The sequence below is a fragment of the Bos javanicus genome, chromosome 20 (assembly GCF_032452875.1).
Source record: "Bos javanicus breed banteng chromosome 20, ARS-OSU_banteng_1.0, whole genome shotgun sequence".
Lineage (NCBI taxonomy): Eukaryota > Metazoa > Chordata > Mammalia > Artiodactyla > Bovidae > Bos > Bos javanicus.
In genome coordinates this window covers 51,209,980-51,233,902 of record NC_083887.1, presented here as the reverse complement: position 1 = coordinate 51,233,902, position 23,923 = coordinate 51,209,980, and the positions used below count along the sequence as shown (strand labels likewise).

Below are 23,923 nucleotides of genomic sequence, written 5' to 3'. Positions count from 1 at the left end.
AATATTGGAAATAAAAGCAAAAATAAACAAATGGGACCTAATTAAAATAGAAAACTTCTGCACAACAACAACAACAACAAAAAAACTATAAGCAAGGTGAAAAGACAGCCTTCAGAATGGGAGACAATAATAGCAAATGAAGCAACTGACAAACAACTAATCTCAAAAATATACAAGCAACTCCTCCAGCTCAATTCCAGAAAAATAAATGACCCAATCAAAAAATGGGCCAAAGAACTAAAAAGACATTTCTCCAAAGAAGACATACCGATGGCTAACAAACACATGAAAAGATGCTCAAATTAAATCATTATCAGAGAAATGCAAATCACAATCACAATGAGGTACCATTTCACACCAGTCAGAATGGCTGCTGTCCAAAAGTCTACAAACAATAAATACCGGAGAGGGTGTGGAGAAAAGGGAACCCTCTTACACTGTTGGTGGGAATGCAAACTAGTACAGCCACTATGGAGAACAGTGTGGAGATTCCTTAAAAAACTGGAAATAGAACTGCCATACATCCCAGCAATCCCACTGCTAGGCATACACACCGAGGAAATCAGAATTGAAGGGACACGTGTATCCCAATGTTCATCGTAGCACTGTTTATAATAGCCAGGACATGGAAGCAACCTAGATGTCCATCAGCAGACCAATGGATAAGAAAGCTGTGGTACATATACACAGTGGAGTATTCAGTTCAGTTCAGTCACTCAGTCGTGTCTGACTCTGTGACCCTATGAATCGCAGCATGCCAGGCCTCCCTGTTCATCACCAACTCCCGGAGTTCACTCAGACTCACGTCCATCAAGTCAGTGATGCCACCCAGCCATCTCATCCTCTGTCGTCCCCTTCTCCTCCTGCCCCTAATCCCTCCCAGCATCAGAGTCTTTTCCAATGAGTCAACTCTTCACATGAGGTGGCCAAAGTGCTGGAGTTTCAGCTTTAGCATCATTCCTTCCAAAGAACACCCAGAACTGATCTCCTTTAGGATGAACCGGTTGGATCTCATTGCAGTCCAAGGAACTCTCAAGAGTCTTCTCCAACACCACAGTTCAAAAGCATCAATTCTTCGGCGCTCAGCTTTCTTCACAGTCCAACTCTCACATCCATATATGACTACTGGAAAAACCATAGCCTTGACTAGACGGACCTTTGTTGGCAAAGTAATGTCTCTGCTTTTCAATATGCTATCTAGGTTGGTCATAACTTTCCTTCCAAGGAATAAGTGTCTTTTAATTTCATGGCTGAAACCACTATCTGCAGTGAGTTTGGAGCCCACAAAAATAAAGTCTGACACTGTATTCACTGTTTCCCAATCTATTTCCCATGAAGTGATGGGACCAGATGCCATGATCTTAGTTTTCTGAATATTGAGCTTTAAGCCAACTTTTTCACTCTCCTCTTTCACTTTCATCAAGAGACTTTTTAGTTCCTCTTCACTTTCTGACATAAGGGTGGTGTCATCTGCATATCTGAGGTTATTGATATTTCTCCTGGCAATCTTGATTCCAGCTTGTGTTTCTTCCAGCCCAGCGTTTCTCATGATGTACTCTGCATATAAGTTAAATAAGCAGGGTGACAATACACAGCCTTGACGTACTCCTTTTCCTCTTTGGAACCAGTCTGTTTTTCCATGTCCAGTTCTAACTGTTGCTTCCTGACCTGCATATAGATTTCTCAAGAGGCAAGTCAGGTGTCTGGTATTACTCAGCCATTAAAAAGAAGACATTTGAATCAGGTCTAATGAGGTGGATGAAACTGGAGCCTATTATACAGAGTGAAGTAAGCCAAAAAGAAAAACACCAATACAGTTTACTAACACATATATATGGAATTTAGAAAGATGGTAATGATAACCCTGTATGTGAGACAGCAAAAAAGACACAGATGTATAGAACAGTCTTATGGACTCTGTGGGAGAGGGTGAGAGTGGGATGATTTGGGAGAATGTCATTGAAACATGTATAATATCACATGTGAAAGGAAACACAGGTCTAGGTTCGATGCATGATACAGGATGCTCGGGGCTGGTGCACTGGGATTACCCAGAGGGATGGTATGGGGAGGGAGATGGGAGGGGGTTCAGGATGGGGAACACGTGTACACGCATGGTGGATTCATGTTGATGTATGGCAAAATCAATAAAAAATTGTAAAGTAATTAGCCTCCAATTAAAATAAACAAATTTAATTAAAATAAAATAAAAAACCTAAGATCATGGCAAAAAAAAAAAAAAAAAAGCTGCCAGGAAGGTGAGGTCTGAGTGTGAAGGAGTGTGAAGTGTAGAACCCTTCCTACAGGAGATGCTCAGAGACAGTGCAGGTCACTCAGATTGAAGATCTCAGATAATCTTCACTTTCTCACTTAACTCTCTGATCTTATCTTTTACAACTCCCTCTTTTGTTCAGAAGAGCTTACAACATCCTTTCCCTCTGGTGGAAATTTCTTTCCAAGATGAATAGGGCTTCCCAGGTAACTTCAGTTCAGTTCAGTTCAGACAGTCGTGTCTGACTCTTTGCGACCCCATGAACTGCAGCACGCCAGGCCTCCCTGTCCATCACCAACTCCCGGAGTTCACTCAAACTCATGTGCATCAAGTCAGTGATGCTATCCAACCATCTCATCCTCTGTCGTCCCCTTCTCCTGCCCTCAATCTTTCCACCATCAGGGTCTTTTCAAATGAGTCAGCGCTTCGCATCACGGGGCCAAAGTATTCGAGTTTCAGCTTCTACATCAGTCCTACCAATGAACACCCAGGATTCATCCCCCTTAGGATGGACTCATTGGATCTCCTTGCAGTCCAAGGGATGCCCAAAAATGTTCTCCAACACCACAGTTCAAAAGCATCAATTCTTCTGCACTCCGCTTTCTTTATAGTCCAACTCTCACATCCATACGTCACTACTGGAAAAAACATAGCCTTGACTACACGGACATTTGTTGACAAAGTAGTCTCTGCTTTTTAATATGCTGTCTAGGTTGGTCATAACTCTCCTTCCAAGGAGTAAGCATCTTTTAATTTCATGGCTGCAGTCACCATCTGCAGTGATTTTGGAGCCCAGTAAAATAAAGTCACCCACTGTTTCCACTGTTTCCCCATCTATTTCCCAAGAAGTGATGGGACCAGATGACATGATCTTTGTTTTCTGAATGTTGAGCTTTAAGCCAACTTTTTCACTCTCCTCTTTCACTTTCATCAAGAGGCTCTTTAGTTCTTCATTTTCTGCCATAAAGGTGGTGTCATCTGCATATCTGAGGTTATTGATATTTTTTCCTGGCAATCTTGATTCCAGCTTGTGCTTCCTCCATCCTAGTGTTTCTCATGATGCAGTCTGCATATAAGTTAAATAAGCAGGGTGAATATGTACAGCCCTGATGTACTCCTTTTCCTATTTGGAACCAGTCTGTTGTTCCATGTCCAGTTCTAACTCTTGCTTCCTGAACTGCATACGGGTTTCTCAAGAGGCAGGTCAGGTGGTCTGGTATTCCCATCTCTTTCAGAATTTCCCACAGTTTATTGTGATCCACACAGTCAAAGGCTTTGGCATAGTCAATAAGCAGAAATAGATGTTTTTCTGGAACTCTCTTGCTTTCTCTATGATCCAGCGGATTATAGCAAGTTGATCTCTAGTTCCTGTGCCTTTTGTAAAACCAGCTTGAACATACAATATAATGGGAAAGACTAGAGGTCTCTTCAAGAAAATTAGAAATATCAAGGGAACATTTCATGCAAAGATGGGCTCAATAAAGGACAGAAATGGTATAGACCTAACAGAAGCTGAAGATATTAAGAAGAGGTGGCAAGAATACACAGAAGAACTATACAAAAAAGATCTTCATGACCTAGATAATTTACGATGGTGTGATCATTCACCTAGAGCCAGACTTCGTGGAATGTGAAGCCAAGTGGGCCTTAGGAAGCATCACTATGAATAAAGCTAATGGAGGTGATGGAATTCCAGTTGAGCTATTTCAAATCTTAAAAGATGATGCTGTGAAAGTGCTGCACTCCATATGCCAGCAAATTTGGCAAACTCAGCAGTGGCCACAGGACTGGAAAAGGTCAGTTTTTATTCTAATCCCAAAGAAAGGCAATGCCAAAGAATGCTCAAGTACCACACAATTGCACTCATCTCACACACTGGTAAAGTAATGCTCAAAATTCTCCAAGCCAGGCTTCAGCAATATGTGAATCATGAACTTCCAGATGTTCAAGCTGGTTTTAGAAAAGGCAGAAGAACCAGAGATCAAATTATGAACATCTGCTGGATCATCAAATAAACAATAGAGTTCCAGATAAACATCTGTTTCTGCTTTATTGACCAGGTACCTTAGTGGTAAAGAATCTCCCTGTCAATGCAGGAGACACAGGTTTGAGTTCTGGGTCCGGGAGATCCCCTGGAGAAGGAAATGGCAACACGCTCCAGTATTCTTGCCTGGGAAATCCCATGGACAGAGGAGCCTGGCAGGCTACAGTCCAGGGGGTTGCAAAAGTGCTGGGTTCAACTTGGTAACTAAACAACAAACCATGAAGTAGCTATTCTACTTTTTTCATATCTGTCATCAAAGTCATCTTCAGAGGACTGTATTGGTCATTCTATCCAAAATTCTACACTGAATTAGTTTTCTATTGCTTCTGCAATGAATTTTTTTAAAAGCTAGCTTATTCTTCAACTTTATTATAAATGTCGTGTCCATGACCACACAGATAAGGTGTATAATTAAAAAAAAATGTTGCCAATAATGTATTTTGAGGATAAGAAGAGTTATCAGCTTATATTGAGGAGAAAATTTGAAGTTTGTATGGTCCAACTTTGCATCTATAACATGCCTTAACTATTCTTTAAGATTTAGAAGTCACTTCCCAAAAAGTTTTTTTTTTTTTTTTTTTTTTTTTCCGCAAGGAAATTTCCCCTCTCATCAGCCTATATCTAGTGCCCAGGAGTCACACTATGTATCATAGAATTGTATCCTAGGAAACCCAAATGTAATTTTCTGAGGACATGATGACCTCCTTCAGATAGATGGGGATCTATTTGAGGATCGACTTGATTCATCTCAGAATCCTGGCACACAGAACCTGCTAGGCCATTGGTTATAGATAAATATGTATCAAGGAATTAATACTAAAATCCAGCACCTTATCACTCATTACCTGCTTTAACACTTCCAGTAATGTGAAGTTCACCATCTCTTGAGGTGTTTGTGCCTCTTATTTATGGACAAGTATTAACATCTTTTTTTGTTGTTGTTAATGAAACCAAAATCCTTTTTCCTGTAATGCCTGCCAGCCACTGATAGTCCTTTTACTCTTGTGCAGCACAGAATACAGCTAGTTCCTCTTCTATACAACAGCTCCACAACTTCCTAAAGACATACCCCTGGAGTATTTTCCTTTCAAGGCCAAACAGTATTATTTCTATCTGCTGATTTGTGCATTCCATGGTTTCTAAAATAGGGCAAATAGAGTTCACACAGAGTTCTCATAAAGTGTGACAAGGCAGAATACAAGGAAACCATTGTCTGCAGTATATTTTTAATCATGTGATTTACTGTACATATGCAAATTATTACAAAACAGGTAACAGCATATGCTGGTTAATCTTAATAATTGTCTATTTCCAATTTCACTCTTGTAAAAAAAAAAAAAATCTGTTTTTCACAAGCACTGACTGAAATGTCTGAATCCTGTAAGACTTTTCTCTGATTTAAAATCAAAGGCATGTTCAAGTCATGAAACAGTGTAAATATGTATATTGTAGTTTATATAAAGAATTAATTCAAAATAAAGTCTGACACATGCTTTAATTTTAGTATGGGGCTTTAAAACACTAATGCATTTTTTAAGACTGAAAAACATAAATATCAGTCAGGGTGGAGGAGGATTTATTTAGGAAGTAGGCTTAAAGAGAATAATCTCTCAACAAAATGTGCAAATGGAACTGAAAGAGGAAAAGTCTTGAGAAAGTGTCAGTTCTCTCAGTATTTTATCAAATTTCCCAAACAGAAGCAAGGACAGAAACACAGAGCATGAAATCTTTGGATAGTGGGTATAAGAAAACAGAAAATAACTCAGGCTTGCAACCCCATTCTCACTCAGTTGTTTTCATGTGGTTTCTCAAAATGCACATTAAATACATAGCAAAGTCTTACAAAGACACTTTCTGACAGTGCACATAAACAAAAAGACATTGATAACAAATTCCTAAAGATGGCTGGTGGTGATGTTTACACAGTGTGAACATTCATAATGTCACTGAATAGTACACTTAAATGGTTAAAATAGTAAATTTTCTGTTAATGTATATGTTACCATGATAAACAATTTAAAGTTGATGAATTTTAGAATATGTTGAGCTAAAATAGTCTTATAATGCTTTCTCAGGTAGACCTGAGATTATTTAGAAAAATCAACATTTCACCACATGATACACAAAATAGCAATATCTAGTTATCCAACTCAGACTAGATTTTGAAATCATTTAGAGAAAAATTCAAATACTTCAGAAGAATTATAAATGCAAATTGTCATGAGATCAATTATTTATAATAACATTTGTTTTCCTAAATAAAATAATTTATCCATACTATGGAAACATTTAACCTGTCAAATTCATGCATCAAATAAAATATTACAATGCCTCTCATTTACTGTTTTATAGATTATACATATTTTTCTAATATATAATAAATATTAAGCCTATAGTGTATATAATATAAAAGTGTATCAATATGACAAATATTTTAGTGTTTAATATATGCTAAATATAACAAGGATCAATATTATTTGATGTTTATAAATCCATATACCTTTTAGATTTTTAAAAATATTTAATAATCATTTGAGGTATATACATGAATGCATGCAAATGTTAATCACAGTGAACAATCTCTTAGGTAAGCCATGCTGCTGCTACTGCTGCTAAGTCGCTTCAGTCGTGTCCAACTCTGTGCGACCCCATAGAAAGCAGCCCACCAGGCTTCCACGTCCCTGGGATTTTCCAGGCAAGAACACTAGAGTGGGTTGCCATTTCCTTCTCCAATGCATGAAAGTGAAAAGTGAAAGTGAAGTCGCTCAGTCATGTCCGACTCTTAGCGACCCCATGGACTGCAGCCTACCAGGCTCCTCTGTCCACGGGATTTTCCAGGCAAAAGTACTGGAGTCGGATAAGCCATAGAATTACCAAATTAGCCAATTTTAAAAAGAACTATCATTTGGGGACTTATTTCATAGAATGCATCAATTTATATCATTTATAAATAAACTGGCCTTATTTGTATATTGGATAGAGATGCAAAGGATGTTTGTCAAGCAGCAATATCAATGAGAATGTAAAACTTTTATCATTCCAAATGAATAGTAAATGATTATATTTATCTGTTCATAAATATTTAGGTACCAGAATTTTTGATGAGGCTCTTTACTTAGAAATTATTTTAAACAGTTTTCTATAGTCAAATGTGTAAATTTTTAGATAGTATTAGTTTTTCATGCATTTTATTACACAACAGCAAAAGGAATCATAAAAGGAAGCTATATGGCTGGAACAAATGGAGGCTATTTCTGAGAAATTGCAATTACCCTTGATTTTTGATTTATTCTGATCTACCACAAGGTGATAAATTTGACAAAAAGTCTCCTTAATGGTTTCTGTGCATGAAGAACTAGTTATCATTCTATTAATGAAGTGCTTCACCATCCACCCTTTTCCTGTCTAGTGGTCTGGGGCATTGTTAGTATCAAGCCTTCTGTCTCCAGTGAAAATCAATGCTTCAAAAAATCTATTCCATAGTTCACGCCAGAATTGTTTCACCTTCAGTTCTAAATAAAAGGCCTCATATAAAAATATAAATACACAATTAGAAAAGCCTTGTGATGAATATATATATATATATACTCTTCTGTAAAATGATGCTTTCAGAAGACATTAGAATTTATCTAAATTTGATATTGAACAAGTCAAGAGGAGGCAACTATTTGATTCATATAATTGTCTGTTCAGTATTAATTTGATCAGAGCAATTATACTCTGCACCCATGATTTATGCTTCAATTCATCTTCATATTTTGTGTTTTTTTCATGGGATATTACCTCCATCTATAGTTATTTTGCCAATATTAAATATTTAATTTTTCTCCTGCCACATTTATTCTGAGTATATAAACTCATCTTCTCTATAATCATACAACTCAGTAAGTTTAGCCTAATACTAAAAACTTTCCTTCTCACCATGTCTATACACCTTCCTTTCTTTATCTCTCATGCTCTCTGTCTGTGAGAAGTGCTTCTCAAAGGTTGAAGTGATCTAAGAGACATGATGTTCTTAATTCTATTTCTGTTAGATTTTTCCAAACATAATTGTATCAGAAAAAAATAACCCATAATGTTTCAATCTCAAAAAAGGATAGATAGTATCTTTGATAATCTCATTATTTGTCTATACATTTGACGTATTGTACAAACCTTCTTAATTCCTATGGAGCATCATAACATCATAAACAACTTTCTTAAACTTTTTATCAGCAATTTTTCCTTTTTTTTCTACAAATATACAAACTTTCCAAAGGTAAACAACAATAAACACCACAAAGTTTCCTCAGTACCTATACTGAAAATATTTCTTCTTTGAAAACTGGAATTTCAACAGTTTGACTTAAAAATGAGACTGAATTAAAAAACACAGAGCAGAAAAAATAGTGATCTTGGGGTTTCAAGTTTGGCAGCCCTCTCCTTTCCCCTAGTAGAAGCATAAATCTATATTTATCCAAAGTCACCATCCATAACCCTTGATAAAGAGAATAGAAATTTCATAATCTTGAGTTGATTTGGCCCCCAAATTGAATATAATTGAACTCAACCAATAAAAAATGAAATAAAAAAAGCTATTTTAGCTAGAAGAAGCAAACAAACAAAAAATATTCCTAGCCTTTTGAAAATTTAAAGTAAATTAAGAGAGAATTCCTAACAAATTTGGACTTGGCATATATGTGTAAAAAGATTTATTTTTATATCAGTTTCTATCTGAAGGAAATAGCTCTGTAGCAGCAAGGTAAGATCTGATCTTCTTTGCTTGATAGTCAGCACACTGAATCTTTATTGAGGTGTTAGAAGAGGCAAGTTCCCATGCCAAGATTTAATTAAAGTTTAAATATTTGAAAGGGCAGTGATAATGTTGTCTCTAATAAAAATTTTACCTGTCTTGGGATCAATAGAGAAATAAGGTTGTCCCTGAAGAATGCTGTAAACGACTCTGGCACTGTTTCCATAGGTTGGGTCATCAGCATCCGTGGCCTTGACTTGGAGAACATATGCACCTGGAAAATAAGACAATATGACTCTAGCAACTTTGTTGTAGAGAGCTCAAGGGTATGTCTTTTATCATCTGGACTCCTTTTTCCTTTGGACTTTGGCATTCTTTTAATCTGTGAGTGTAAGAAGACACTGAGAGTAACTCAACTATTATAACCAAAATGTTGAGCAACAATATTAGCTATTACTGGAAATGAGGAGTATGTCAAGGCTGTATATTGTCACCCTACTTATTTAACTTATATGCAGAGTACATCATGAGAAACGCTGGGATGGAGGAAGCACAAGCTGGAATCAAGATTGCCAGGAAATATATCAATAACCTCAGATATGCAGATGACACCACCCTTATGGCAGAAAGTGAAGAAGAACTAAAGAGCCTTCTCTTAGTGAAAGAGGAGAGTGAAAAAGTTGGCTTAAAGCTTAACATTCAGAAAATAAAGATCATGGCATCTGGTCCCATCACTTCATGGGAAATAGATGGGGAAACAGGGGAAACAGTGGTTGACTTTATTTTTCTGGGCTTCAAAATCACTGCAGATGGTGATTGCAGCCATGAAATTAAAAGACGCTTACTCCTTGAAAGGAAAGTTATGACCAACCTAGACAGCATATTAAAAAGCAGAGACAGTACTTTGCCAACAAAGGTCCGACCATTCAAGGCTATGGTTTTTCCAGTGGTCATGTATGGATGTGAGAGTTGGACTATAAAGAAAGCTGAGTGCAGAAGAATTGATGCTTTTGAACTGTGGTGTTGGAGAAGACCCTTGAGAGTCCCTTGGACCTCAAGGAGCTCCAACCAGTCCATCCTAAAGGAGATCAGTCCTGAGTGTTCATTGGAAGGACTGATGTTAAAGCTGAAACTCCAATACTTTGGCCACCTGATGAGAAGAGCTGACTCATTGGAAAAGACCCTGATGCTGGGAAAGATTGAGAGCAGGAGGAGAAGGGGACAACAGAGGATGAGATGGTTGGATGGCATCACCGACTTGATGGACATGGGTTTGGGTGGACTCCAGGAGTTGGTGATGGACAGGGAGGCCTGGTCTGCTGTGGTTCATTGGGTCACAAAGAGTCGGACATGACTGAGCAACTGAACTGAACTCAGTGCAAATAATAACTCTTTTAAATAGGTATCATTTCCAGTAGTGCCATCACAGACCTGAAAGTCACTGCAGTAGCTTTATTGATTTGTACACCAAAGAAAACATGACTATGCTTACATTAGCTCATCTGCTTACTGTAGGTGTTTAATTGCATGATTAGGATATCAAAGAAGAACTAAAAGGTTTAAGGCTTCTTGAACTTTAGAGGGTATAAGTAATTTGCAATTGCAATTTAAAAATCAACATTTACACACTTGTTTAGGAAGCCTTTAATTAGGAGAGAATATTTGAGAAAGTGAGGAACCAGAAATAATTGCAATAGTATCTAGAGAAGCACCTTTATGCCTCAAGGTTTAATTACTCTAAGTGATCGCTGATACTGGGAAACTTTAAGAAAATCTAACGCCAAAGAATGATTGTAATTCAATTGCCCAAAGAAAGGCAATGCCAAAGAATGCTCAAACTACTGCACAATTGCATTCATCTCACATGCTAGTAAAGTAATGCTCAAAAATCTCCAAGCCAGGCTTCAACAATATGTGAACTGTGAACTTCCAGATGTTTAAGTGGGATTTAGAAAAGGCAGAAGAACCATAGATCAAATTGCCAACATCCACTGGATCATCAAAAAAGCAAGAGAGTTCCAGAAAAAACATCTATTTCTGCTTTATTGACTATGCCAAAGTCTTTGACTGTGTGTATCAAAATGAACTCTGGAAAATTCTGAGAGATGGGAATACCAGACCACCTGACCTGCCTTTTAAGAAACATGTATGCAGGTCAGGAAGCAACAGTTAGAACTGGACCTGGAACAACAGACTGGGTCCAAATAGGGAAAAGAGTACTTCAAGGCTATATATTGTCACCCTGCCTATTAAATTTATATGCAGATTGCATCATGAGAAACACTGGGCTGGATGAAGCACAAGCTGGAATCAAGATTGCCAAGAAAAATATCAATAGCAGAAAGCAAAGAGGAACTAAAGATCATATTGATGAAAGTGAAAGAGGAGAGTTAAAAAGCTGGCTTAAAGCTCAACATTCAGAAAACTAAGATCATGAAATCTGGTCCCATCACTTCATGACAAATAGATGGGGAAACAGTGGAAACAGTGACAGACCTTATTTTCATGGGCTCAAAAATCACTGCAGATGGTGACTGCAGCCATGAAATTAAAAGATGCTTTGCTCCTTGGAAGAAAATTTATGACCAAGCTAGACATCAGTTAAAAAGCAGAGACATTTCTTTGCCAACAAAGGTCCCTCTAGTCAAAGCTATGGTTTTTCCAGTGGTCATGTATGGATGTGAGAGTTGGACTATAAAGAAAGTGGAGCGCCGAAGAATTGATGCTTTTGAACTGTGGTGTTGCAGAAGACTCTTGAGATTCCCTTGGACCTCAAGGAGAGCCAAACAATCCATACTAAAGGAAGTCAGTCTTAAATACTCATTGGAAGGACTGATGCTGAAGATGAAACTCCAATACTCTGATTACCTGATGCAAATAATTGACTCATTTGAAAAGAACCTAATGCTGGGAAAGATTGAAGGTGACAGGAGAATTGGATGACAGTGGATGAGATGGTTAGATAGCATCACTGACTCAATGGACATGAGTTTGAGCAAATCTGGGAGTTGGTGATGGACATGGAAGCCTAGTGTGTGGCAGTCAATGGGGTCACAAAGCATCAGACACAACTGAACTGAACTAAATTGAAGAGAAGTTTATGGGAGTTTTAGTAATTTTGCTTCATATATTCATAGTCACAGTTAAATCCTTCTCTGAGAACTAAGTGGGCATCTCTACTTAATGTCCATTCAGTTCAATGTTACTATTTAGAATTGAAAATAAAGTAAAATCAAAATTATCAAACGTGGTGTTAATAAAATAATATGTTGCTGATGAGGAAGGAAATATCTCTTGAGCATAAAAAGAGTGATATATACATCCAGAGTTATACAGTGTACTTTTTATACAGTGGACAGAGTTACACAGCACTTTTCCTCTCTTAGTGACACTCAGTGTAACTGTCAGTTTGGAGACTGCAAGATTGCTTCATTTACTCATTCAGGCTTTTCCTTTAAGACAGTGAGAACCAGAAACAAACTCAGTCTTAAGTGTTTGCTCTAAAAGCTAAGATAATGAGCCATCTCTTCACCTCCTGTTTTGGTTATATGAAGTGTTAGAATGCTAAAAAATAAGAATAAGAATAAGAAATAATACTCCGTGGACATGTGTGCTTGTGGTTAGTTGCTCAGTCATGTTGGACTCTTTGCGACCTTGTGGACTGTAGCAATGCCAAATGTCTTAAGATATTTTGGTGAATTCTAGTTGTATCAACAGATGAAGCATATGTGTTATTACAACAGCCTTTCGCAGGAAAGGAAACTACTAGAAGGAAAGTAGGCAAATATTTCTAAGCTTTAAAGAATGAGAACTATTGTTCTTCATCATCCATCATCTTTATCACCAACAACAATATCTGCCTCATCATTAATAATTTTTTGACAACTAAGTATTGATAGGTAGGCATTGGCATCTTGTATTAAAGCTTATCAAAAATATGTCCTTCATAATGCTGTAGGAATGAACAGTTGCAAGAGTAAATTCCCTTCCCTCTTCTGAATAGAGATTCTTTTCCTCAGAAAAATCAGTCATCTGGATCTCCATTATCGTTTAATGACATAGTGCTATATAGGTAAAGCATACACATACTAAATAATGACCAGTTCTAGATATAAATATTATAATTCTAGGCATAAATACATGCATTTAGTTTGAATAAAAAATATTAAATCTTCTAGAAAATATGTAGTAACAAATTTAATAAACTTTTACCTAACAGTCACCATATACCCAATGCAGAATTCAAGGACAAATAAGATAGTATCTTCCCTTTTACATTTCTGTTGTTAATATTAACATGAATATTCACTAAGTATGTAGACAAATATATGCCAAATATATACTAAATTCTTTACGTTAACAATTTTAACCTCAAATATTAAAGGAGTTAAGAAGTATTCGCATAAGTTATAGAAGCACCAAATTCAATTCCATTTTGCCCACCTCAAAAGGATCACTGAATAGCAAGAATAATGACACTTGTTTCATCAGCGCTATCGCTCAGAGTACTGAAAAATGATTATCCCCTCAATTTCAATAGAGCTTAAGTCTGGCTTAGTGAAAAGGCAGTTTCTGATGTAAGTTATTCAAGAATTCTTAGAGCTACCTCTATGTTTACAAGACAATTAAGCAGCATTGTATCAGCTTCTTTTGCTGACTGCTCCATGACTTTCACTAAACTAATGCAAAGGAAGACTTGATACTCCCTTCATTAAGGAGACACAACTAATTATCTGGAGTACATACTTCTCCAAATACTACCTTGGTCAGTGCTTGAATAGCATCTCAGTTTCTGACACTAACAAAACACTAAATACTCAAGAGGTAGCAAGTGGTTGGGGGCCTGCTTAGTGTGAAACAAGGAAACAATATGATCAATGACATCCACAAAAACTGGAGTCATCTTCTTGTATGTAGCCATCATCTTAGAGTTTATTCTCCCATCACTCAAATGTAACCACCCTAAATGTTGAGGCTCAGAGAGTTTTAGTTATCTCTTCTCCCTAAGTTCTATTCAGTGATCATGTTGTGGGTTCTGGAACCTAGCGTAAGCAAATCAGCATTTTTTTCATAACACAGCTATACTTCTTAAGCTTACTTCTGTTTGCTCATGTAAAATGTGATAGTCACACTGTATTTAATTTTCTTAAAGATAGTATTTTCAAGGGAGATACATTTTAGAAATAATCTGATACAATGTCTACATTTCACAAATAATTAATTTAAGCCCTATGATATCAAAACCATTCTTGTTGATACTAAAAGTCATTCTCATACAAAATGGTAGAAAGGTAGAAGTAGAACTGAGCCCTACTATCTCATGATTTCAGCCTGAGTGGGAATGGATCTGTTGATTCATTCACTTCTTCTTTCAATCAAGAAATGCTCAGGGATCCATACCATGTACCAAGTACTACTCTCATAAAAAATAATACATTACATAATTATTTATTCTATCAAACACCACTTCCAGCATGACAGGTCTATGCTTCTGTGTTCAGTCCTCAGGTCAGTTTAGTTTAGTCACTCAGTCGTGTCCAACTCTTTGCGACCCCATGAATCCCAGCACACCAGGCCTCCCTGTCCATCACCAACTCCCAGAGCTCACTGAGACTCACGTCCATCGAGTCAGTGATGCCATCCAGCCATCTCATCCTCTGTCGTCCCCTTCTCCTCCTGCTCCCAATCCCTCCCAGCATCAGAGTCTTTTCCAATGAGTCAACGCTTTGCATGAGGTGGCCAAAATACTGGAGTTTCAGCTTCAGCATCATTCCCTCCAAATAAATCCCAGGGCTGATCTCCTTCAGAAAGGACTGGTTGGATCTCCTTGCAATCCAAGGGACTCTCAAGAGTCTTCTCCAACACCACAGTTCAAAAGCATCAATTCTTTGGCGCTCAGCCTTCTTCACAGTCCAACTCTCACATCCATACATGACCACTGGAAAAACCATAGCCTTGACTAGATGGACTTTTGTTGGCAAAGTAATGTCTCTGCTTTTGAATATGCTATCAAGGTTGGTCATAACTTTCCTTCCAAGGAGTAAGCGTCTTTTTATTTCATGGCTGCAGTCACCATCTTCAGTGATTTTGGAGCCCACAAAAATAAAATCTGACACTGTTTCCCCCCAGCTTTAACTCTTTGCGAGCCCATGGACTGTACCTCTCTAGGCTCTTGTGTCCATGGGATTTTACAGGCAAGAATACTAGAGTGGGTTGCTGATTCCTACTCCAGGGGATCTTCCTGATCCAGGGATTAAACCCTCATCCCCTATGTCTCTTGCTTTGCAGGCAGGTTGTTTACCCCCTGAGACACTTGGGAAGACAGATTTATACTCTACGTAGTTTGCCTTTTTTTTTTTTTTGCATTTGGGATAGTAAATAAACAAATTTTCTAGAGATACCTTGAAAATGTAAGTGGATTATATTGAATTTATGACTTCTTGTTTAATTTCCCATATATATAACGTCATTCTAAAAATTGAATATATTCTTTGCTTTTAGTCACCCTGCCACTATCTGGTTTGAATCTTCACTCTCAAGTCACAAGGCTCCAGAACATTCTAATTGCTTCCCCTTCCAACTCCTATTACACAGGAGAATCACTTTCCCATAACACAAGATTGATCAAGTTACTTTCATTCATTAAAAAGAAAAAGTTTTGATTGAAAAAAAGAAAAGAAAAACTTTTAATGGATTTCTATTCCCAATGAAAGACAATTATCTAAATTCATTGACATGCTATGAATAGCATGACATGAATGGGTTTCACTCTCCCTCCCAGATTAACTTCCAATTTGGGACCCTTGCAGTGATTATACATACTTATTTACTGTTTATTCGAGACATTTTCACCCATGTTCTTGCTCAAGTGACCTTGCTGCCTGGAAGATATTGGTTTCCACCATCTGGAGCTATCCCACACACTATTGATGTCCCAAATCTACTGTCTCTTCTGTGAGTCTGTGTTTTTCTGCTCCCAAGCAGAGATAATTTGTCCACTCCTCTGTACTTCCAGTAGCCTTAGTATATTTTGATTTTTAAAACTCTACACATCATGTGTTCTTTTCATGGACCACATAGTTTTTTACATCAGCAGCCCCTCCATATTCATTTTTTGTACATCTACTGTCGGTCATGAATTACATCCTAAATAAATGTTTATTGGTGAATGCTTATCATATCAGAGAAGGCAATGGCACCCCACTCCAGTAGTCTTGCCTGGAAAATCCCATGGACAGAGGAGCCTGGTGGGCTGCAGTCCATGGGGTCGCTACAAGTCGGACAAGACTGAGCAACTTCACTTTCACTTTTCACTTTCATGCATTGGAGGAGGAAATGGCAACCCACTCCAGAATTCTTGCCTGGAGAATCCCAGGGACAGGGAAGCCTGGTGGGCTGCCATCTATGGGGTCACACAGAATCAGACATGACTGAAGCGACTTAGCAGCAGCAGCAGCAGCAGTAGTAGCTTATCATATTCATATGTACAAAAAAGACAAAAATAAAACGCATAACACTCTAAGTGGCCAACCTGGCAGCTAGTTACGACCTTCAGGCAGTCAGTTCAGTCGCTCAGTCGTGTCCGACTCTTTGCGACCCCATGAATCACAGCACGCCAGGCCTCCCTGTCCATTACCAACTCCCGGAGTTCACTCAGACTCACGTCCATCGAGTCAGTGATGCCATCCAGCCATCTCATCCTCTGTAGTCCCCTTCTCCTCCTGCCCCCAATCCCTCCCAGCATCAGAGTCTTTTCTAATGAGAGTCTCTTTTAACACTAAATTGGGAGTTTAACTTGTATTGAATTTCTAACGCACATCACTGTTCTCATTTAAGAAAGCAGAACCCAAAATGAGTGATGTTGCATTGAAAAAGATCACATAAGTAAGGTTTAGCCACAAATTGGAACACAGACCTGAGGAAAGTCAATATACGTTTATTCACTGAATAATGTTAACCCTCTCACCGATGCATAAACAGGAAAGGAAATAACCGTGCAATGCAGTGTATCATTTTATCTTTATCATTTTATCATTTGTTTGCCCTTTGTATACACTACATTATAATCAAGAAATAATAGAGTTTAAAAGGTACATAATGACAAATATAATACACTTTCTTTTCAAATAGAATTGGAAAATAAATGTACATTTTATCATATAAATAAGACACTAAACAGCAGAGAGAGCTTCAGAACCAAGTCAGATAGAGGGAGCAAATGAGGGCATGTACACATGGGACTTTTTTAAGGGAATAAAATACTATATGACATTGAACCTTGAGTTCTGCTAAAGCAGACTTTAATTATACCGTAAAATTAAACATAAATGCATAGCGGTTGAGCCTAGTCTTTAAAGGAACTGGGTACTTTTCAATTTTACATTATATTTATCTGAGCTGCTAGTGAATACTTGGCTCTTAGATTCCTTGGGCGGATTCTCTTCCTCTGCTGCTGTACTGCCCTCCTGCTCAGTCATGTCTGACTCTTTGTGATCCCACGGACTGCAGCCCATCAGGCTCCTCTGTCCATAGGATTCTCTTCCTATATTTGCCCCTTAAAGTTGTAAATGGCTTCTCTGCTGCCTTTATTTTCAACCAGGGCTGCATATAAGACATTTGTAAGGGTTATTAAGAACACCCACTTCCTGGGCCCTCATCAGAAAGTCTGATTTAATTGTTCCTGGGTGGGCCAGATATCAGACATAATTAAAAATCTCTGTAGATGTGTCCGATGAGTAACCATCACTAAGAAGTACCATTACACACATATTGCTGAGGATATTGGTTTAATTAGAAGAGATGGCACAGCTTGCCATTGAACTTAGCACTTTTGCCTCTGAAATCTTAACGCCTAAGTTTGAATCCTAGATGTACCACTAACAAAGTGTGTGACCTCAAGCAAATCACTTAACTTCTCTGTTTTAGTTTCTGCATATGCAAAAAAGTGAAAAAAGAGTACTCATTTTATAGAAGTATTAAATGAGCTAATGTTTATAGAGAAAAGAGTTTTCCATATAGTATGTGCAATTTAAAATAAACACATACATAAGTAAAATAAATACATACTTTTTGTTCTCCTGCATCACATAGAGGGTCACAACACCCAGATATATAACTGATATGATTCCTGTCTCCAAATCCATACTTTAATATTTGAATATTATTTGAATATTGAATACTAATCTAGATTTTATGTCCCATATGTTAGAAAAATGTGACTTTGAGATGTGTGTTTAAGATGTATTAAAATGCAAAAAGTAGACTATGACGATATTGGGCCACTTTATTAGAGACACATGAATGATGAATTTGCATACTTATTAAACCTGCTTGAAGTAATCACAATTTTTAAGGATCAGAAAATATATATGCCATAAAAATACTCCAGAGTAGAAGTTATGCTCCCTTGAACTGTACTTTGAGGATCAGAGAAGGTGATTTGTTTTTTTCCTGCCTCCAACTTCAACATTGCTCAGCCTGGCTTCAAAGTATCCCCTGGCACATGTAATGCTGTGACATCAGCTTGTGATTTGTCATTCAGTCCAATATGTCCAAAAACACTCTAAGGTTATAAAACTCTCCTTCCAGATATGTCCTAAATATTTTAGACTATACATATTTACACCTTGTGATCCAAATGTATTTTGATGGATAAGTGAATCCATTTTTATGAGCACTTTATCTCTCTGTTGTGTGCCAAGAATTCTACATGAGGAACACTAACACAAATTCTAATGTGTGCTCCCAGGAACACATACTGGATGAACTTTGACATCTAGTGATGTGCAATGCTGTCTCCTTTGTACAAGTACAAAGTGTACACTACAATTAGTGTAATTTAGATATTATTTTCACAGAAGTCATTGTTGGGAAATTCCTTAGAAATAATGATAAAAATATTTCCAAGGTAGTGCAGTGGTAAATGAACCTGCCTGCCAATGCAGGAGATGAAAGAGACTTGGGTTTGATCCATGGGTCTGGAAGATCCTCTCACGGAGGAAATGGCAACCCACTCCAGTATTCTTGCCTGGAAAATCCCATGGACAAAGAAGCCTGGTGGGCTACAGTCCATGGGGCCCCAAAGAGTCAGAATGACTCAGCGACTGAGCAACCATGATAAAATATGAGTTTGGAATTCATTCACTCAGTGGCTCCCAGCTGTAATTCAGGAAGATCTGTATTTTGGCTGCATAGCCAAATACATAAAGAAATCACTTCTAATCCAAATGTACTTAGCCAAGGTATTGCTGCTGCTGCTGCTGCTAAGTTGCTTCAGCTGTGTCCAACTCTGTGAGACCCCATAGATGGCAGGCCACCAGGCTCCCCGTCCCTGGGATTCTCCAGGCAAGAACACTGGAGTGGGTTGCCATTTCCTTCTCCGAGCCAAGGTATTAAGGACCAGTTAATTAGAGTTTATTTAAAAGACATTCAACACACCTGAAATTATTTGTTTTTATTTGATTGGATGATTCTGCCATAGTAAGAGCTTCCCAGGTGGTGCCAGTGGTAAAGAACCTGCCTGCCAACGCAGGAGATGTAAGAGATACGGGTTCAATCCCGGGGTCAGAGAGATCCACTGGAGGAAAAAATGGCAACTCACTCCAGTATTCTTGCCTGGAGAATCCCATGGACAGGATAGCCTGGGGGCTACTGTCCATAAGGTCTCAAAGAGTCAGACACGACAGAATTGACTTGACATGCACACACGCATGTCATTAAGTATAAGAGAAACCTATCTATCTACCCACCTAATATCTATATCTATCTTCCTATCCATTTATCACTTCATCTAGTTTTAGTAAAAAGAAAATTACAAGCTGTCTATGTATGTATGTACGTGTGTATGTGTGTGTGTATACACCAGAAGCCAAAAGTACTGTATCCTAGAACAAGTTCTGTAATTAAATAGATGATAAATGATCTTTTGCAAATCTTTTCAACTCTGTAAGGATAATAGTGTAATTTTAGTGGATAATGCAGTAATCCCCTCCAAAAAAGTTAATCCCCCTAATTGTAGGAACTGTGCATACTATGTTCATGTATCACTATCTCTTTAACTCTTCAACGTTTGTTAGAAGGAACTTGACTCCCATGGGGGCATTTGATTCCATTCTAAACTTCCTGGCTAATAATTATTGGTTAAGGAATGTAAATATAATCTATTTCAAGCCAATAAAACCAGAGGAGATATTTGATGGGACCTTCTAGGGAATGCTCTCTTTTTCTTTTTCTCTGGACTCTGGTGTGCAGCATCTTGGGGGAAACATGACTTGAGATAGTCACATACAAGAGGTCAAACACACTTGAGAATCCCAGGGAAGGTAATGAGGAGTCTTGATTCCCCCTGCCTGAAGCTCAACCTCTAAGCATTTTGATGATTTGAGACCACACAGCCCTTTTTGTATGAGATTTTATACTTGAAGATAGGTGGAGGGTTTTCTATTACTTTCAATTTAACAAAATTTTGGCAAGTCACTTAAACACTCTAAACCTCTGTTATTTCAAATAACAAAGTGAGTGAAAGTGAAGTCTCTCAGTCGTGTCCGACTCTTTGAGAGCCTGTGGACATGGACGGTAGCCTACCAGGCTCCTCCGTCCATAGAGTTTTCCAGGCAAGAATACTGGAGTGGGTTGCCATTTCAAATAACAAGTGGGAATGTAAATAGTACAGCTCTCCTGTAACTCACTTATGCATTAATGTAGTGGTGCCCAACCTTTTTGGCTCCGGGAACTACTTCTGTGGAAGACAGTTTTTACACAGACAATGGCAGGTGGGGGGGTGGTGGTTTGGGGATGATCATCATAAAGCACAACCTAGTTCCCTGGAATGTGGTTCACAGTGTTTCATAGTAGGGTTCACGCTCCTATGAAGATCTCATGCCTCCAGTGATCTGACAGAAGGTGGAGCTCGGGCAGCAATATGAGTGATGGAGAGCAGCTGTAAATACATATGAAGCTTTGCTCACTCACCTGACAATCATCTCCTGCTGTGCAGCCCGAATTCCTAACAGGTACCAGTCTGTCTGAGGCCCAGGAGTTTGGACTCCTGCATCAACACACATAAATTGTGTTGTGTAATAATTGGCACACAAGGTGCCCACATCAAAATGGTTGCTAAAATTCTTCAACTTTATAATGATGGGCTAAGATTTTCTTATTTCCTTCCAATTTCAGTAATTTGTTTGACTAATGGAAACATAATGCAGACTTGCCTTTTTTTATAATAGTTTTTCCATTGCTACAGATTGGTCTTTTGGTTCCAAGATTTTGACTATACCTTGACTCTGTCCAAATCCTTTGATGTTATGTTATGAATTACTATACAGCCTGAACACTTTTAAGACCATTCATAGTCTGATATTCATCTCTTTTTTCCCATTCTAAACCTTAACTCCGCAATTTTCTAAATCTTCCCTCCAGGAAATATGTTTTATCCACTTTTCAACAAAAATGAAAGCTCTGCCAATTTGATTTTGGGTAACAACTCTGAACCTCTCATCCAATAATTGGAAATAGATATCTGAATTTCATAAAGAGTTTGCAAAGTATACATTAAGCAATATATGTATATCACTTCCTCTGGTTTCTTCCACTATTGCCCATTGCTGAGAGTAATAGAGACCAATTCATTCATTGTACACTTGCATAGGATGGTTCCACTGATTCCTTCCTTTAGTTGAAATCCTGCTTTCTTCTGAGCTTAGTATGGCTCATTAGCACATTTTAGGCCCACATTTTGGGAAGCTGCCTTCCTTCAGCTTTCCAATACCGTTTCTGAGTAATTGATCTTTTCTACTACCAGTAAAAGGGGCTCCTCATGTTTACCTGATTTCTTTAGGGATATTTCGGAGAAGGCAATGGCACCCCACTCCAGTACTCTTGCCTGGAAAATCCCATGGACAGAGGAGCCTGGTAGGCTATAGATCATGCGGTTGCTAAGAGTCGGACATGACTGAGCGACTTCACTTTCACTTTTCACTTCCCTGCATTGGAGAAGGAAATGGCAACCCACTCCAGTGTTCTTGCCTGGAGAATCCCAGGGACGGGGGAGCCTGGTGGGCTGCCGTCTACAGGATTGCACAGAGTCAGACACGACTTAAGTGACTTAGCAGCAGCAGCAGTTAGAGATATTTATCTGATTGATGCACATCTCTTTGCTCAGGTTGCCTCCAACTATGGTTGGTTTCCTTAGTGTCATTTATTCTTGGCTCTCTCCTTTCTTCCTTGATCACAATTTCTTAGTTTTCTCTATGCACCCTTTGCCTTTCCCTGCCCTTAAAAGAGTCATGTATCCCAGGCTTCTCTTTCTCACCATATGCCTAAATCTAAAATATTAATCATATTTTCCCCTAGATTTTAGTGACTGGACTATCATTTAGATTTTCCAGTTGCTTAAGTTAAAAAATTTCCAGTTGGCTTGGCCAAGATACACCGAATTTTTTAGTTGCAGTCTAAACATTTTTAAAAATCTTTTTTTTTTTTTTTACTTCCAGTCTGGTATATTTTATTTGACTAAAATTTGCTAAAATATGTGTGTCTTTTTCATTCTGACACTAATTTTCTTCAAAATTCTACTGCTTTTTTGGATTCCCTGGTGGTCCAATGGTTAAGAACTTCCCTGCCAGTGCAGGAGACATAGGTTTGATCCCTGGGCCAGGAGGATTCCACACGCCAAGGGGCAACTAAGCCCATGTGCCATAACTACTGAAGCCCATGCACCTAGAGTCCAGGCTCCACAAGAAGAGAAGTCACTGCAATGAGAAGCCAAACTAGACTGGCCCCTGCTTGCCACAATTAGAGAAAGCCCCCACATAGCAATGGAGACCCAATCCAGCCAAAATAAATAAAATTTAAAAAGAAATCACTGCTTCTTACCTGGATTATGGCCTTATAATATTTAATAATCACTCAATTATCTGTCATAACCACCTATATTTCACCCTGTGTACTTAAAACCATATTCGTCCTTCAAAAAATCAAATTTGATTTTGTCTTCAGCATCATCTCTAATGCCCTTTGTGACTTTGCCTCTACCTACATTTCCAGGTTTATCTCTTGCGACTCTCTCTACTTCATGTTGCCTCGGTACAATATTACTTCTCTAAGACATGGTACTATTTCATATCCTGCTGTTTATAGATTGGGTTTTGATTATCAGAAAAGTCTCATTTCACCCAGGTGAACTTTAGCCTACATTGAAAACTGGACCCAATAACTCCTCTTCCAGAAATTCATTTCCATATGTTCACAGAGCATCAGGTCATGTCTCTCATGCTACCACTAGGCAGCAAGCATGCCCTACCTTAAAGACTGCTTACAGTTCTTTTTTTAACTCAGTACTTACTGTGGAGCTTGGTACATAATAGGTACATAATAAATTTCTCTTGAATATGTTAATAAAAAATAAATGAGTTTCTCTTAGAATTAATCTTGATCGGCCCATGTTAGCAGTTTCCAGTGAAGCCTTTGTTCTGTCTCTTGACTCAGGTCCAAAACCCAAGGTCCCCTCATCTCAGCCTTTGCAGCAGTGATGCTGTTTTGCTGTCTGTTACAGATACCAAATGAGCAGCTTCAAATCAAAAGTGACGTGAGAACTCTTAATGCAAGTGGCAAAAGAACACAAGAAATCAATCAGTAGCCTGTTAGTGATCTCGACGTATCAGGCCCTGCTCACTCTATCAACGAGTATATGACTCTACTCCCAGTTTCAAAGAAGAGGATGAACTTTTGTAAAAGCAAGGACTCTGCTGAGGTCAATAACTATGGAAATTTCATTATAAGAAAGTCCAGAACTAGTTCTCTCAGTTTACATAACCTGGAATTCAGTGATCTTAATTATTGATTATTTCACAACTCAAAGACAAGATGATGCCGT

At 38.2% G+C, this 23,923-nt stretch overlaps 1 protein-coding gene across 8 annotated transcripts in view; it reads right to left on the bottom strand.

Annotated features, from left to right (window-relative positions):
- Positions 1–23,923, bottom strand: part of CDH12 (cadherin 12) — a 1,193,543-nt gene that overhangs the window by 102,883 nt on the left and 1,066,737 nt on the right. For 7 of the 8 annotated variants that reach the window (XM_061393824.1, XM_061393826.1, XM_061393825.1 and 4 more), the window contains one exon: positions 9,203–9,322. The exons of the other annotated variant lie outside the window; for it this stretch is intronic. In XM_061393824.1, coding sequence (XP_061249808.1) covers positions 9,203–9,322 — 120 coding nt within the window. The remainder of the gene's footprint in view (positions 1–9,202; positions 9,323–23,923) is intronic. 8 annotated transcript variants of the gene reach the window in all.